At 51.1% G+C, this 16,021-nt stretch overlaps 1 protein-coding gene across 2 annotated transcripts; it reads right to left on the bottom strand.

Moving 5' to 3' along the window:
* Nucleotides 1–618: 618 nt before the first annotated feature.
* On the bottom strand, nucleotides 619–13,973 carry LOC144291787 (uncharacterized). 2 transcript variants are annotated; one of them, XM_077861569.1, is made up of 4 exons: nucleotides 13,835–13,973; nucleotides 7,384–7,457; nucleotides 5,412–5,545; nucleotides 619–5,059 (listed from the first exon to the last, which is right to left on the bottom strand). In XM_077861569.1, exons 1-4 carry the CDS (start codon nucleotides 13,856–13,858, stop codon nucleotides 5,013–5,015), a joined length of 279 nt encoding a protein of 92 aa, XP_077717695.1. In that variant the 5' UTR covers nucleotides 13,859–13,973; the 3' UTR covers nucleotides 619–5,012. The 2 variants fall into 2 exon arrangements, with proteins under 2 accessions (XP_077717695.1, XP_077717687.1); XM_077861561.1 differs by having other exon boundaries at nucleotides 619–5,545.
* Nucleotides 13,974–16,021: the final 2,048 nt, after the last annotated feature.

The following is a 16,021-nucleotide window of genomic DNA, read 5'->3' as shown; positions in this document are numbered from 1 at the left end:
CCACACGTCGCCTGGCACGTTGGGATCCTCCCGTGTAGAGGTCTTGGGTCTGACGCCCTCCAAGTTCTCCAGGTGGCTGCGGGGCTGCAGGAGCCCAGGAGCCCGAGAGGCATGGCCAGGGCTTCAGGTGCAGGAGGGAGCAGGGAGCCCGGGAAGCCGCCGCTGTCCCTCGGCGGGGCTCCGTGTCGTGGCCCTCGTCCCCCTGCCCACCCTGGCCAGGCCCGGCCACTCCCGCACCTCCGTGGGGTCCCTGGCTTCTGACGGTCTCCTGGGCCCTAAGCGCGGCTTTCACGGTAGAACAAGGTGCTCGTCTCAGCTCGGAGCTTCCCCGGGCTCCCGGGAGGGGTTTCAGGAGCCACGCGGATATTTCAACGGCTCCGGGGGGCCAGGGCGCCCGACGGGCGGGCAGGCGGAGGGAAGGCAGCGCGGCCCGCGGGCCCTCGCTGGGGAGGGGCTCTGAGCCCCGCAAACACGAGGGGACACTGGGAGGCTCGAGGGAGTACGAGGCAGGCCCCGACGGGCTGGCTTCCGCGCGGGCCCCAGGCAAAGGAAGGCGACTGCCCGGCGCCCGGCCCGGGCCTTCTGAGCCGGAGGTGACCCAGCCATCGCACCCCGACACCGGCCGCGGCCCACACCTCAGGGAGCACGGCCGGCTGGCGCCTCTGGCGCAGCACAATTTCGGATGTGTGGTGGCCCCACCAACTGCGTCGTGGGTCGCCCAGGCCGCGGGGACCTCCAAGTCTCCCTTCGTGGACAGGGTCGGGGAGCAGTGGCCCGGTGGCGCCCGAGGTGTTGGGGACGCTCTTCAGGGGGCCGCGGCCTGGGCGGGCACCTGCCTGGGACCCCAGCCCTCGAGGCTGGCACGACCGCGGGGGTGCGGCTCGGGGTGCGGGTGGCCAGGCACGAGGCCTCGTCCAGCCATCTCTCTAAGCTGGGGTGAAGCCGTGGGCCCCTTCCCGCTAGGGAAGGTCCCGCCGCCAGGTGTCCCCCAGAGGCGGCGCTGGTTGCCAGCCCCCCGGGGGCCGCACCGACCCCGCGGGGAAGTAGGAACCCGACCTTCGGAGACCGCGGTGCTCTGCGGTCGGTCACTCGGAGGCGCCAGAGGGAACACTCAAGAGCCTACACCCATCCGCCATGCCTTCCGTGCAAATAGGCATCAGCCACCGAGGAACCCAGAACTTTCCAAAGCACAGTAGGAGCAACACCACAGGCCGCTCTCGTCCAGTGGAAGGGAAAAAAGATGCGCAGTCTTCGTCCTTGGGCCCGGTCTCCGGCCCGCCCTTAACCCCCTTCAGAGACACCGGGTCCCTGGTGCCTGCGGAGCTCCGCCTGCGGGGCTGCGTGGGGACTTGCTTAGGGTGGCCTGTGTCACACACATAGGGCCCTGCAGGGGCCGCCCCACCCCACCGCTGCCCCACCAGCCCGCTCCACGTCGGCAATGGGAGGCCTTGTGGTCTTTCTCCTGGTGATGATGGTAGTGCTCTTTGCAGAGTTAAAACAAGAACAATCTGAATTGGTCTAAACCTTCGAGCCTTGCTGCCCCCCAGGAAGCCTGAAGGTCATGTTCAGACGCGAGGACAGTTGCTGTTCTTGGTGTGCAGGATGCGGCCCCGCAGGAAGGGCCACACTCTCGGGTCGGGCCGCGCCTCCACCGCCGTGGGCACCTGATGGCACGCCACCACAGCGTCCCCTGCCTCACGGAGCCCTCAGAGGGGCTTATACGGGCGTTAGGACCTTCGTGTTCTACTCCCATACATCATTAGTGGTGTTCTAGAAAGGGGCCCTTTCTACATTTTTAATAAAAGAGGACATTGATCAAGTGCTTTATTATACGTTAAGCCCCCTACATGGGTTTTCTTGCTGACTTCTCGCAAAAATCCTCTGGGGTCACTCGTAGTATCAGCCCCATATTATGGACGAGAGAATGAGGCGTATAGAGGTGAAGTAGCTTTTCCGAGGTCATGGAGCAGTAACGGCAGTGCGGGGACCCCACTGGACATGCTGTCCGACCACAGAGTCCATGCTCCACCGAGACTCCTGTGGGGGACCTGTGGACAGAGAACTTTCTCACATGTACTTCAGAAGAGCCTTGTCCACAAAATAGTACCCTTATCTGACAGATGAAATGGTCAAAACATACACTCGGGTCCGCTCCATTAGCTTTTTAAGTAAATCATTTTTAAATGCCAAGCCATCCTACAAACCATTAAAACCTTTTACATATGATATTTTTCGCATGGTTTTTTTTTTTTTTGAATATTCATCACCTAAGAAAATGTTAATGTTTAATTTTAACATAAAATTTTGCCAACTCCCCTTCTGGATAGGGATGCCAGGTTTAACAAATAAAAATACAGAACGCTTAGTTAAATTTGAATTTCGGATAAACAGCAAATGATTTTCAGGGGGCACTTATACTAAAAAAGAATTCATTGTTTATCTGAAATTCAAATTTAACTGGCCACCCTGAATTTTATCTGGCAGCCCTATTTCTGGAGACCTGTTTAGTATGCAGTAAATAAGGAAACCTAAAGCCAGTTGGAAAAGATGAGGAAATGGCTCCTGTATCCTCAGCTATGTTTGCGCTAAGCACGTGACGGTGGAGGCTGGCTCCAGGGCAGCTACCGGGCTGCGCAGTCCGGCGTTCCTGGTGCCACACATCCCCGGCAGTGCAAAGCACAGTGCTAAGTGAGGATTCTTTTATATGCTTTCAGTTCACGCTACTGAAAATTAATAATAGGAATTGCCACTTGTACAGCATTTGAAGATTTGTTCTAGTTTAAGATTCACAGAAATCTCATGGTGGGTATTCCCATTTCACAGATGGGGAAGAAGAAAGACTGAAAGGTTACTGGTCTAAGGCAACGGCTCCTAAGGGGCAGAACCCGAGCGCAAGGCTTCTGATCCCGGACCCACTCCTCTTTTGTCCACACTGCACAGCACCGTGCTTGTCAAACAGCAGGCTGGTCCCAGAGGGGGCCACAGGGAAGGGGCTGCCACATAGGAGTAAGTGCCCCGCCTTTCTGGGCACCTTTGTGATGGTGCCAGATAGAGCCTTGGGTGACAGGAGAGGGTGAGGATTCCCCAGGAAGATGTCTTTAGGTTGGCCTTGGGCCCCTCAGACTGTTAATGGAGCTGTCGGGGTTGGCTCAGGTGCACAACCTAGAAGGCAAGTGTGTTGGAAGCAAAGAGTAATAATCCAAAAAAAGCTCAGGTCCCATAGGGATGGTTTGGAGGTCACGTTTCTCGCAGGGCCATGATGGCTAACTTCGTGAGTCGCCTTGACCAAGATGCAAGCTCCCAGATATTTGGTCACACCTGGTTCACAGCGAGGGTGTCTCGTGGCTGGTGTTTGAGTCCGTAAAGCAGGTTGCCTTCCCTCGTGCGAGTGACCTCATCCCATCGGGTGAAGGCCTGAGCAGAGCCCAGGACCAGGCCACTGACACTTCTCCTACCTGATGGTCTTCGAGCTAGAACACCCTCCCCGCCTTGCGTTTGGACTCGAAGCGCAGCATCTACTGTTCCTGGGTCTCGAGCCTGGTGGCCTTTGTCCTGGAGCCATACCGTCCGCTCCCCTGGGGCTGCAGCTTGCCCACCGCGGACGTTGGGGCTGGTCAGCCCCGTAGTCACGCGAGCCAGTCCTCCTCCTAAACCCGTACGCAGGGAGAGGGACTGTGCGTGCGCGTGTGAGCGTGCTCCTGTTTCTGTGGGGAACTCTAGACAATACAGCGGATGTCCACCTCACCACCTGCAGGTCTGACGAGGAAAGCCAATGGGTCTCACCTCTCAAAACCCGGGTGCTTTAGTCCCCAGTAACGCACTGTGTCCTCCCCTGTCTCCAGTCAAGAAAACCGACATTTCGGAGTCATCCAGGGAGCCGTCTATGCAAGGCAAATGTTTTAAAACATTGTTTTTTATCGAGCCTATTTTTTTCTAAGCTGACAAAGAATCTCAATATGTAAAGTAGATAAAAAGAGGAACAACTTTGATGAAATTGGCAGCCCCGCGTCAGGGTGGGAGCGCATGGACGTTCCCCATCTTCTGCTGCCAACTCCTTGCTCTGGGCCTCCATAGGTTTGGTTTTCATCATGTGGAATAGAACTTTATTTATTTTTTAACATATTTTTCTTCTCAAAAAAATTTTTTATTATGCAAGGTGCACGTACTTCCTGTAGAAAATATAGGTGTCCTCGAATAAAAGTGACAATTACCCATTTTCTAAAGTTCTGCCAACCAGAGGAAACTCACATTTTTTTCATGTTTCTGAATGGTTAACACACGTGCACACACACATATGTATATTCACCTTTATATTTGCGTAATATACATAGACCAAAGCCCTTCTGAAATAATTCTCGTCAGAACACTTAGCCGTATTGGATCAGAACTCATCCTTGCACCAGGCGGTGACAGGCGAAGGGGCTGAGAACATCTGTATGAGCTGACCTTGGGTGACACATCCCGAGTCTTTATATTCAGATGAGTTTTATCCTTTTCCTAACAGGCACCTAGGAGACTCTAGATTCTAGTAATGCTGAAAAAGTGTTTTTAGGCTGTCTAGAGGCCTCAGGACATTCCTCTGAGTATTGCTAGTTGCAGCAAATCTATGTTATTTAGGAGTGACTCAACTGCCTGAAGTCCTAATAGACAAGTCTTTGAGGGGGAACGCTTTTCAGGGGTGCTGAGGGCCTTCAGTTCACTGCCTGGACTCCAGCATCTGCTCCAGCTTCTTGCCTGCACATGCCCTACGCTCTCAGGGTTCGGGCTCCCGCACTGCGCTCCGGGTTCCCCGAGTCCGTGCTCTGGACATAAAATTCCATCTCATGTAGGAAACACACTCCCGGTTTGAGCCAGTAGGTTTCCAACGTGGGTGCGCATCAGAGTCACTGGGTTCTGATTTGTTAAACCACAGCTGGCAGGGCTACGCTCCCGGAGTCTCTGGTTCAGTGGGTCTGGAGTGGGGATGAAGAATGTGCATTTCCAGCACATTCCAGGGGATGCTGGTCTGTGGATCACATCAGAAGCTCCACTCTGCAGGGCTCCTCAAATGTTGTTGTGTCTGTAACCATCGGAGCGTTCCATTAGAGGCAGGGCCTACTTCAGTGGGTCTGGGGTGGATCCTGAGGTTCTGCGTGTCTAACAAGCCCCCAGGGACCCCACTTTGGGCATTTCCTCAGTATGCCCCTGGTTTGCTGTTTGCGGAGAAAAATGGCTCCCCTTCCTTCCTCTGTCAGGGCTTCCTGGACCTGCCTACCCGCCGAGGTCACCTGGGCCAGCCCAAGTCCTCCTGGTGCCGGTGTCCCAGCCCAGAGGCTGTGGTTGGTCTGCCCTGCGGCTGGAGACGGTTAGGGCCCCGGGTACCCGTGGCACGTAACCACGTGGATGAAGCACCGATCCAAGCGCCCACGTACCTTGCGCCCTCCGTGGGACCTTGGTCCTGGCTCCGGCCTGTTTGCCTGTTTTGTGTTTCCTTCGTCTGCCCGGCTGCCCGCCGACCCCCGCGGGCTGGACCGCATACCCGCTCCCCCACGGCGTCTGCCACGCACTGGGGATTAGTGTTTGTTGAATAAATAAATGACAAAAATCAAAATCAAAGGGAGTATGAGGGAGACATCCCGCAGGCCGCCAGCCCCCAGTAGAGTGGGTTTACCCAGGAGCCCCTTCTCCAAGGCGGCTTGTGGGACTGGCTCAGGGTAGATGGATGCATCCTGCTCCCTCTACACATCACCTTCCCACCTTTCGCCCTATGGGAGTTCCCTCGAGAAACTTCCCCATTACAGGCGTTACCTGGCGCTTGCTGTGTGGGCAGGGACTCAGCGGGCTCTGCCTCGGGGGACCCCTGATGGCAGCCCATGGGGTGCCAGCCGTGGAGGTGCCCGGGCCCCCCGAGCCTGTGCACTGAGCCACGGGGGAGCTCCTCACTTCATCCCCCGGGCCTGGGCCCGCATCAGGGTGTCCCCCTCGCTGTGGGGCACGTAGCTCAGACAAGGCGGCCTCAGTTTCCTCTGCTGCCGGGCCCCCCCGACAGCTCAGCAGGGCAGGTGCAGCTGGGGCCACAGGCACAGGCCGGGGTGCAGGGGCCGGGCCAGCAGGAGCGGCCGCCCGCGGCGCCCAGTGCCCACCTGTTGGGCCGCCGATGCCCCTCGCCCCCCGGGGGCTGGCCGCCCAGGTCCAGGTCCCCAGTCCCCGCTCAACACGAGGCTGTGGCCCGAGCCCCTGAGCCCACCGAGCGCGGCCGGGCCCGCCGCCTCTCGAGGTCGGAAGCGACCTCATGCAACACACGTGAAGGCCAGGTGATCCCGCATGGCGCAGACCTGTCTCTCTAGCAAGGCGACTGTAAATGTGTTTCTAGTTTTAGTTCCTAAGTGGAGAAGGGGGCCTCGAGGGCAGAAGCCGGGGTGGGGAGGACCGGGGGTGTCCGGCCCTGGGGTGAGGGCGGCCCCGCGCTGGGCTCCTGCTCCCTCCCCTGAAGCCGGGTCTCCCGAGATCCTGAGCAGTAACAACTCAATACTTATAAATAATAATAATAATCGCGTTGCGTCCGCCGGCGAGAGATCACTAGCTAGACGAATCCTCTATGTTTGTTTGCTTCTCTCAATGGGAGACCAGACAATCTTGTTTTCCCTTTGGCACGAGTTGCTGTTGTGCAATGCTGACTCCCTTGACATCATTTTCCAAGCCCAGCATCTCAGCAGCTTCCACCGCAGGCTGCGCACTGTTTATCATTGCCCACTCTGCTAACTCCTCTTCTCGGTGTTTTGCCAGTCGATTGGGTTGGACTTAGACCAGCACCTGCCACAGGGTACTGTGCTTCCTGGTTACCTGTGTACCTGCACAGCCTGCCACCGGCCCTTTCCCGGAAGACCGTCTAAGGAGGAATCGGGCTAGTGATCACTGTATTTTCATTTGTGGTCAGAGAAGAATGGGTTTTTCTTCTCCGCAAACATTTGGCCTCCAACTGCCAGAAGCACCGCTTATGAGCCATTTGGCAGAGCTGCTGGCCCTTAATTGTTTCCAGATGACATTTAAAATGGATCATGTGGTTGGATTTGATTCCTGTTCTGAGTGCAGAGGATAAGCTTGCTATCCCAAACATCATGCCTGAAACATTTACAGAGAACACTTACCATGTAACCTGTCCCCAGAGCGGAGGCTGCAGTTCACAAGACTAATGCAAAATCCTCCAAGCGGGGACATCTGCTTGTTCAACTTGGTTTTCCCATGGCCCATTTTTCAGAGGGGCCTTTCCATCCTCCCCCTGAATCTCAATCCAGTTGAATTAAATTACCAACCTAAAAGAAGTTGACCTTAAAACCATTTATGCTTCCAAAACCAATTCAGGATATTAGGTTTTCCTGGGAAAAACAAACTGTCATTACTTACAGTCTTGGCTGAGAATGAAATAAAGTGTCATTAGCATCGTGTTCTCTTAGACGAAAGCATGTCCCGAGAATCAGCTTAAGATGAAAAAAAGGAAAGAAGAGTAAAGGTCAAAAAAATAAATAAATAAATAAATAAAGATTTATTTATTTATTTATTTATTTATTTATTTATTTATTTATTTATAATAGAGAGAGAGAGAGGCAGAGACACAGGCAGAGGGAGAAGCAGGCTCCATGCCGGAAGCCCGACGCGGGACTTGATCCCAGGACTCCAGGATCGCGCCCTGGGCCAAAGGCAGGCGCTAAACCGCTGAGCCACCCAGGGATCCCCAATGCTTCACTTTCTAAACTGAGTTTCTTCATCTGGAAAACGGGGGTAATATTACCGACTATAGAGAGGTGGTGATGAAGATCCTCGGGGTTGAACCTTAGCGCCTCTCACATTTCAACACCCAGATGGGTGGTGTCTGTGTTGTTACTGTTGCTGGTTTTACAGGTGCAGGGCCCTTGCCAGCCTGGCTCAGGAAATCTGTTTGGTTGTCATCACCATAGCAGGGGTGTTAGACGGTCATAGTTGGGAAGGAGAAGTATCAGAAAAGCATGAAACTCCTGAGTAATGTCTCTCCTTATCCCTAAATGTTCCTCTTCTGTGTGGAAAAGTGGTTTTTTTTTTTATCGGTTCACAACTGTCAACCACCATGAAGAAAAATCTCTGGGAGAGAGCAGTGACCAGATGCTTGGTTCTTTTGCCGTCTTCCAAATCAAGGAATGGAGCCTCTTGCATGCCAAAGCCATCTTGTGATTTTTAGAAACTTGTAGTTGATTAATTTAGTCAACCATCTTCTGTGAAACTTACTCCCTTTAGTCACACAACAATGTGCCAGATTTTGAAAAATGAAACCCAGGGCTGTGGGGTTGCCTTCTTGTGGGTGAGCCCCCACCCTGTCAGGGAGTGCGGGGATGTCCTCTGGAGGACAGAGGGTGTCCCTCTGCTAGCCATCCAGGACAGATTATCGATCATGCCTTGGTCTTTCCTTCACGGCAATTCCCTTCTCCTAGGAAGGAGAGGATATTGGAAGCCTTAGTTCTGGCTAATGGAGAGTAGGGTCAGTCCTGTTGTGCACAGAGGTAAGATGGTCCCTTCACGGCAGCGTGTAGGCAGCGCTGGACCAAGGTGGCCGATGCAAGAGCCCGGTGGAAGCCCCTAGGAGATGCTAGTAGACTCCTATCTAGAAACTGGTTTCTAATCTTTGGGGTTTTTTTGCATGATTATTGCTACCAGCCTATACCTCAATAATCTTTTGTTAAATGTTGCTATGTAGTCTCAGCTCATACTTGGAGGAATTGCCAGAGTCCATGTGGGAGAATCCAGGGTTCCTACTTAGGGAGGAAGCAAGTTATAAGATGGTAGAAGATGAATGGCTAGTGAAGAAGGAACGTCATTCAGAACAAGAAGGCTGGCTGAGGAGTACAGGGGTCACCAAGTCATTTAACGGAACATGAAAACGTTCCTAAGTAAATTCTTGAAAATTTAGTGGGAGCGCTAGGGTGGGTATGAATGTGGTAATACCAGACGTCCACATCACAGGGAATGGGATTCCTGACTACTGAGGTATGTGTGTGTGTGTTTAGGTGTATTCTGAATCGACAGGAAGGATTACCCAAAGAGCTGGAGAGTTTGCCGACACTGGGGTTCCGTTAGTTGGCTGAGGCTGCCGTAACACAACACTACAGATCGGGTGGACGCCAGAGTCCTGGAATCAAGGTGTGGGCAGGCCTGGTTTCCCATGAGGCCTCTGTCCTCGGCGTGCAGGGGCCTGCCTTCTCCCTGTGTTCTCACCGGGCCTTTGTCATGCATCAGCATCATGGGTGTCTCTGGCTCTTCTTGTAAGGACTCCAGTCCTGGTGAATCAGGGCCGCCCCCACGACCCCATGATCCCTCCTTAAGGCCTCTCTCCAAACATACTCACATTCTGCTGCGGTGCCTGAGTGCTAAGGCCTCAACACATGAATTTGGTAGGGACACAATTCCGAGGTTAATACGGATGTCAAAATGCAGCATCGTTCAGGCCCCTGAAAGTGAAACAAGGAGATTCAGGTGACAGCAGCGTCACGGTCTTCTTCCTCTTCATTCAGATCCTGTCTCTCATCTGCAAAGCCTGGCATCATTTTTAACTATCTTTCTGGAAACCCGAGGCTGTGTCCTAAATGCTAACTTTTCTGGAAGGTTGTAATAGCTCTTCATGAGGGATCGGTGAAATGGTGTGATGGACAGGACTGCAGGGCTGAGCCAGGAAAGGACCGGAGCCTTCCATCCCGGGCCCAGCGGTGACAGCTTGGTTAAGACCTGAGCTATGCCATGTAAGCCTGCTTTCTGCACTCGACTTCCCAGCCACCCCCAGGGCAGCCAGTACTTCATTTACACTCAAGGCAACATGCTCCAATGCTCGCTGCACATTTCTCTGGCAGCTTTTCAGAGCTTCATTCTTCTTAATGGTGGCAGAGAAAATGACACCGAGTATCCAGGAGTTGATTTGCTCCTTGCCTCACAGTTTCCTTCAAAGTCCCTTCAGAGTTTTCCGAATTTTACTTTCTAGAACAAATGTTACTGGCATAAATGTCAGGAATGCATGTGCAATTATTCTTAATGGTTGTGGTAAGCAAGCTCTGGATTCTCAGGTCAGAAGCAATCTGCCTTTTAGCAATTAGCAATTAAGGACCATGTGGTAATAAGTTTAGTTGGCATACAGGCTTATTTCTCCAATTCATTGGGTCAACAGTGACAACAGCAACCACACAGCGTGAAGATGAACATGTTTCCGTTGGGTCACCTCCTGACCTCTCGTCTACACTATCACACTACGTGGCACCACCCCAGGTTCTCCTCTGGTTGCCTTGACTGAAGATGGCATCTGAGGAGACTGATTGATTAATCAAACCCTAAAGTCAGACAGGAGCACAGGAAATGGTCCAGTTAAATCTTCCAGGAGAACTGCCGTGCAACCAAACCATCCAGTTTTCCAGGGCAGACAGACAGTGTTCCCTGTGCATTTCACTGTCAGGTTTCCCGGGATGAAGTCACTCCCCCGCCAGTGTCGGAACTTGAATTAACTGTCCATCTTACTAGATCTCCCGACTGACATCCAGTCTCAGGAGGAGGCCCGGGTTTCCAACATTTTGCAAGAAAATACACAAACTGAAGTCTGAGCAGTGACCCTGGGTTACCCTTGAAATCCTGGTTTACAGTGTTAATCATGGCCAAGCTACAAGGGCACTTAGCCTATGGCTGATCTAAAAATTCTTGCTTAATCAATGACTCGTATGGTTGATTCCTTGAAATTTGATCATAAATGTGAATTTACGGGGAAACCCTCTGTAATGTTTTTGAAACCTAGTTGCTTTTCTTTTATGTTAGAAATTTGGCCCTTTGCTTACTTCAGGCTGTTCGCGTGTCACTGTGCTGTGCCTTTGCATCGAGTGTGCTTTGTCGTGTTCTCTTCTTTCTCTGGCCTCTCGTTCAGCTTTCTTTAAGTCTCCAGGAGTGACCGGTGTTTTTAAGAACACCACTCGCCGACTGGCAACTCAGCGATGCCATCGGTCACTTCTGGCTCTAGATCCCAGCTTGTGCTGTTGGGCAAATGCAAAGCGAGGTTTGCTCAGGGCTCTGCTTTATGTGAGAAAGAAACTGAGGCTTAGTGACAAGTGGCCACAGGGAAGGACTTGGACTGTACAGTACTGCATGTTAAGGTCCCGGAGTTCTGGGCACAGAATCAAAGTGGAAATGCCTCTGGAGCTGTCAGCACAGTTGAACTGCCTCCCCCGCCACTGCCTCAGCTAGCCCGGCTCAGGCCCCGATCGCCTGGGGAGGCGACTGAGGCCCGGAGACTTAGGGTCATTTGCCCCAGTTCACGAAGTTGTCTGTGACCTGGGCCCGACCCCAGCTCAGCATGTAGGACATGATGCTCCGTGGCTCTCAAGGTCTTCACCATCCTGTCCATCCCACAGTGCCGCCCAGGCCCCACAACTATCCGGGCCCGTTTGCTGGATGCCACACAGAATAACAAGTCTGATACGTGAGCTGTGCAGCCAGAAACCCTGAATGTGCTCTCCGCTCTGCACCTCCTCGCTACCAGTGGTGCTGGCTTTGCACACTCATTCTTCAGAGAGCAAAGGGCTACAGAAACCACGTCATAGTACTGGTCTCCTCAAATGCCTTCAGGGTTCCCCACACAAGGTCAAACACCCCTTAGCCTGCCCTAAACCTCCCTGCCCCCTTCTCTCCAGCTGCTCCTCACCCCGTCTGTCTGTCCTTGTCACTGTTGTCTTCTTGCCGCCTCTTGGCCAAGTGTAGGGCACCCCTGCTACACTGCTCTTCACCTAATTCTAGCCAAACCTCTGAGACCCGGACTCTTTTTCCCAGCTTTTGCTCAGAGAGATCCCTTCCCTCTGCAGAGTCATCGAAGCACCCCTGAACACTGAGCATATAAGGTTTGCTGTGTCTTCTGCAGGCACGTCAGCTGGGTCTCTCCTTCATCGATACCTTCCAAATGTGCCTCGTACTTCTCACCTCTGTGCCCTTGCCCACACTGTTCTCCTGCTGGGAAGTGGAATCCCACCTAGATGTCAAAGTGCAGCTGAAATATGCCCTCTGTCAACCTTTCCCTAATCCTCTGTACCCTAATGCTGCTCTAATGAATTACCACAAACTCAGTGGCTTAAAACAACTCAGATTTATTTTTGTTATAATCTTGAAAGTCAGAAGTCTGAAACAGCTTTCACAATCAAAGTAACAGGTCTGTGTTTTTTCTAGAGGTTCTAGAGGAGAATCCATTTCCTTGCCTTTTCCACCTTCTAGGAGCCACAGGCATCCCTTGGCTTGCAGCCCCCTTTTCCATCTTCAAAGCTAGCAGCGTAGCATCTTGAAATATCTCTCTGCTTCTGTCATCACATTGCATTCTGTCTGAAATTCCCGTCTCCGTCTTATAAGCACCCTGGTGATTACACTGGACCCACCTGGGTATTCCAAGAAACCTCCTCTCCCCAGTATCCTTTACTTCACATCTGCAGAGTCCCGTGCACCATGTAAAGTGACATAGTCACGGGTTCTGGGGATTCCCGTCAGAGACAATTGATATCTTTTATTTCTATTGCCTTATAACATTGTGTTTGAGTATCTGTAATTCAGGGTTCCTCAGAGACTGCCTTGAGCCTGCAACAGGTTAAGTCCTTTGAGAGCAAAGACTGTGTCTTGTCTTTATATTCTTAGAGCCCCATGCTCAGCCAGTCAAGCTCTACTACTGAAAAGGGCTCAGGTGGCCGGAAAGCCGGCCATAGAGATATTGACCTTCTTTGTAGCTAACTTGAGTTCTGGAACAGTTGTGCTGTACGTGAGGCCCTGTGAACTCTGTGGGCAGGGCTTACGGCTCCACATGCTGCGGTGTGCCCATATGCATCTTAGTATATACATAGTGGCTTAGCACAATGTATGTACACAGAGCAAACCGAGTAAAACATTCCTGAATCCTCCTATTTTCTGTTGGTAGCTGTATAAGTTAGCACAAGTTTCCTAGGGAATAGTTTGGCAACAGATTTGAAATTTTTAACTGCACATAACCTTTGTCCTTATGATTTCATCTCTAGGAACCTTCCAGCCTTTCTCTCCCACTGTGATGCCCGCTCATGGCACAAAGATAACTTATACAAGTATCTCCATTGTAGAAGTATGGAAAATCGGAAACAATGTAAAAATCTATCAACATGGTACTAGTTATTGAGTTATGGTGTAGTTAAAAAAAATAACAGTAAAGCAAACATTCAAAACAGAAATCCATAAACTAACGTGGAAAATGCTCATGATATGTTTAAAAAACAAGTTGCATATGGTACAACTAAAACGATTTGGTTTTTTGAGGGCACCTGGGGGGCTGAGTCAGTTAAATATCTGACTTCAGCTCAGGTCACGATCCCGGGGTCTTGAGGTCGAGCCCCCATGGGGCTCCCTGCTCCGCGGGGGGGCCTGCTTCTCTCTCTTTTTCCACTGCTCCCCATGCTCCTGCTATCTCTTTTAAATAAATAAAATCTTAAAAAAATAAAAATAAATTTGGCTTTTGAAAAAAAAATCATATGTATAATCATACATATATTACATATATGTCATATATATGTATATATAACAAAGATCTGGAAGATAAGGAGGTTGTCTCTTGGGTGTTTTTGGAACATTTTCACCTTCTTTGAATATTTGAACTTGATTTTACAGTTATGATTTGCTTTTATAGATGTAAAAAGGGAAAGAAACCTATTTCTGAAAAAATACAGTGACAGATGCCACGTGAATTCTGGAAATGAGAGAGGTCATTAAGGGGCATTTGGTTGGAGACCAAAGCACAAGGTGTTTTTTCTTCAGAGGAAGCTGCAAGCCAAGAAGCAGGTGGCACCCCCTTTAAACTTACCGAGATCAACTTTCTTTTCCTCATTGTGACGACAGTCGCATAGAAGCATTTCTTGGGGACATTGGATGTTGAGAGCCCACTGCTGTCTACATCTGATCCTTCTCAGTACTACAGGCTGAGGAGATCTTGCAGAACTCCCAGGCAAGGAAGTAGAACAAATTCCTGCTTTGTTACTGACTTGCTGACATCCTACACCAGTTCCATCATTCACTGAATTATGAGGTTTTTCTTAGTACGTTTGTTTTGTGGATAATGGTGGGTAGGCACTGTTTAAAGGTGGGTGACATTACCTACCTCCCCACAGAGTCACTACCAATGGTTCATACGACCTGAAATGCCAGCTCTTTGTCCTTTTACGTAATCCGACCACATTTTTCATAGAGAAGTCTCTAGAGGCAGATGTGACGACAGGTCCGTGGCAGACGTGTATAACTGTGAAGGAAGAGCTGGCTCCCGGGACCTCAGGACTCTCACAAGGGCACAGGCTTGGACTTCCAAGGCAGCTTAGAACCTACTGAAATGCTTGAGAGAGAGAAGCCAGAGAAGACAGGGCGTGGTTCAAACACTGGCTGTCCCGGACACTCCGGGGACTGAGCATGTCTGCTTCCATCTCTTTACCTGTAAGGCAAGGTCATTACGAAGCACCTATTTTTAAGCTGTTGTCAGAACTGAAGCAAATAACGCGCATACCGTGTGCAGCATCCAGTAGCTGGAGTGCGTTAAATACACACTGTTGTCGTCATCGTGTTGTGAGGCTCCAGGGGGAGAAGTAGAACGTGCAGTTGAGGATCAGAAAGAGGAAAACAGTGAGTCAGTTCAAACACAGAGTCTTCTGACAATTTCAGTGTAGAAATAGTGAAATCACTTCCTAGCAAGGGCAGCACCCAAGGAGAGACTCGGTTTCCCTCAGAGGTTTGTCTAAGGCTTCAGGAGAGATGCTTGCTCAGGGCAGAAGACTGGACGTAGAGTTCCCTTCGCTTCTCTGCAACACACATTCTGCAGCGTGGACCTGTGTTCTTTCCTTGCAGGGGTGATTTGGATGTGGCTGTCCACATGCAGTCACAGGAGGGTCCCCCCGTCTGCAGCCCCAGTACAAGCAGTACTAATAATTTTCTGCTTTCACATGTCTTCAGGCATCTGCACACTTGGAACCTGACCTTTCCCATTCCTCGATTTATATACACAGTCATACACATCCTCAGACAACCCTAGCCCCGGATTTGTTTTAAAAGATTAGGACTCTGTTAAAACAATCGGACCTTGTTTCTGGGATTAAAATTGTGCTCCAGGCTATCTCTCTAGGTTTCTGTCATTTGTATTTTTATGCCATTTGATTCTTACCTAATTGTTGTGTATCTACTGGCCTCCCTGCTCCTTTTTCTCCACCATGAAAGGCTTCGTACAGCTCTTTACTCTTGACCCGCCCCTCCCCACCCCTCCCCCCAGTATTGTTCAGCAGTAGCATGACTTCACCCGGGGCCTAAACCATGTCTTGTCTGGTCTGTACTTCTGGCCTCGCTCCGGCTACGTCTGCTCATCCTCCCCCACTTCTTGGTCCTGTTTCAGCTCAGGATTCCCCTAACACCCAAAGCTGGCTGTCAGTTGTGCTGTAACTTTTGAGAAATTACAATCAATTTTTAACCAGCTCGTAATGCTTCCTGTGCCCATTGCTTCATGCATGAAGGGTCAGAGGAATCCCTTGGTCTTGATGAATAGACTAATCATAAAATATAAATGATTTATAAACATTAAAAATGTTCACCTTCAGTAATACAAAAGAGAAAATAGAGGCAATGAGGTACTATTTTTAAGCTGCAAAATTAGCAAAGGTTGGAAACCAGGTGGGCACTGCAAGCCTGATGGCGGTGCCGTAGGGCAGATACACTACTGTGTTGACGAGTGTAATTTGGCACAAACTCTTGGAAAAGCACTTTGGCAAAATATGAAAGGAAACCCGAGGGACGCCTGGGTGGCTCAACTGTGGAGCGTCTGCCTTGACTCACAGGGCGTGACCCCAGAGTTCTAGAATCGAGTCCCCCATCGGGCTCCCCACAGGGAGCCTCCTTCTCCCTCTGCCTGTGTCTCTACCTGTCTCTGTGTCTCTCAGGAATGAATAAATAAAAATTAAAAAAAAAAACACAACAGATAAAGAGCTTTGGAGCATCATCTAGAGTATGAAAAATAAGA

The sequence above is a fragment of the Canis aureus genome, chromosome 2, assembly GCF_053574225.1.
Source record: "Canis aureus isolate CA01 chromosome 2, VMU_Caureus_v.1.0, whole genome shotgun sequence".
In the NCBI taxonomy this organism is placed as follows: Eukaryota; Metazoa; Chordata; class Mammalia; order Carnivora; family Canidae; genus Canis; species Canis aureus.
This window is presented reverse-complemented; position numbering and strand designations above follow the sequence as displayed.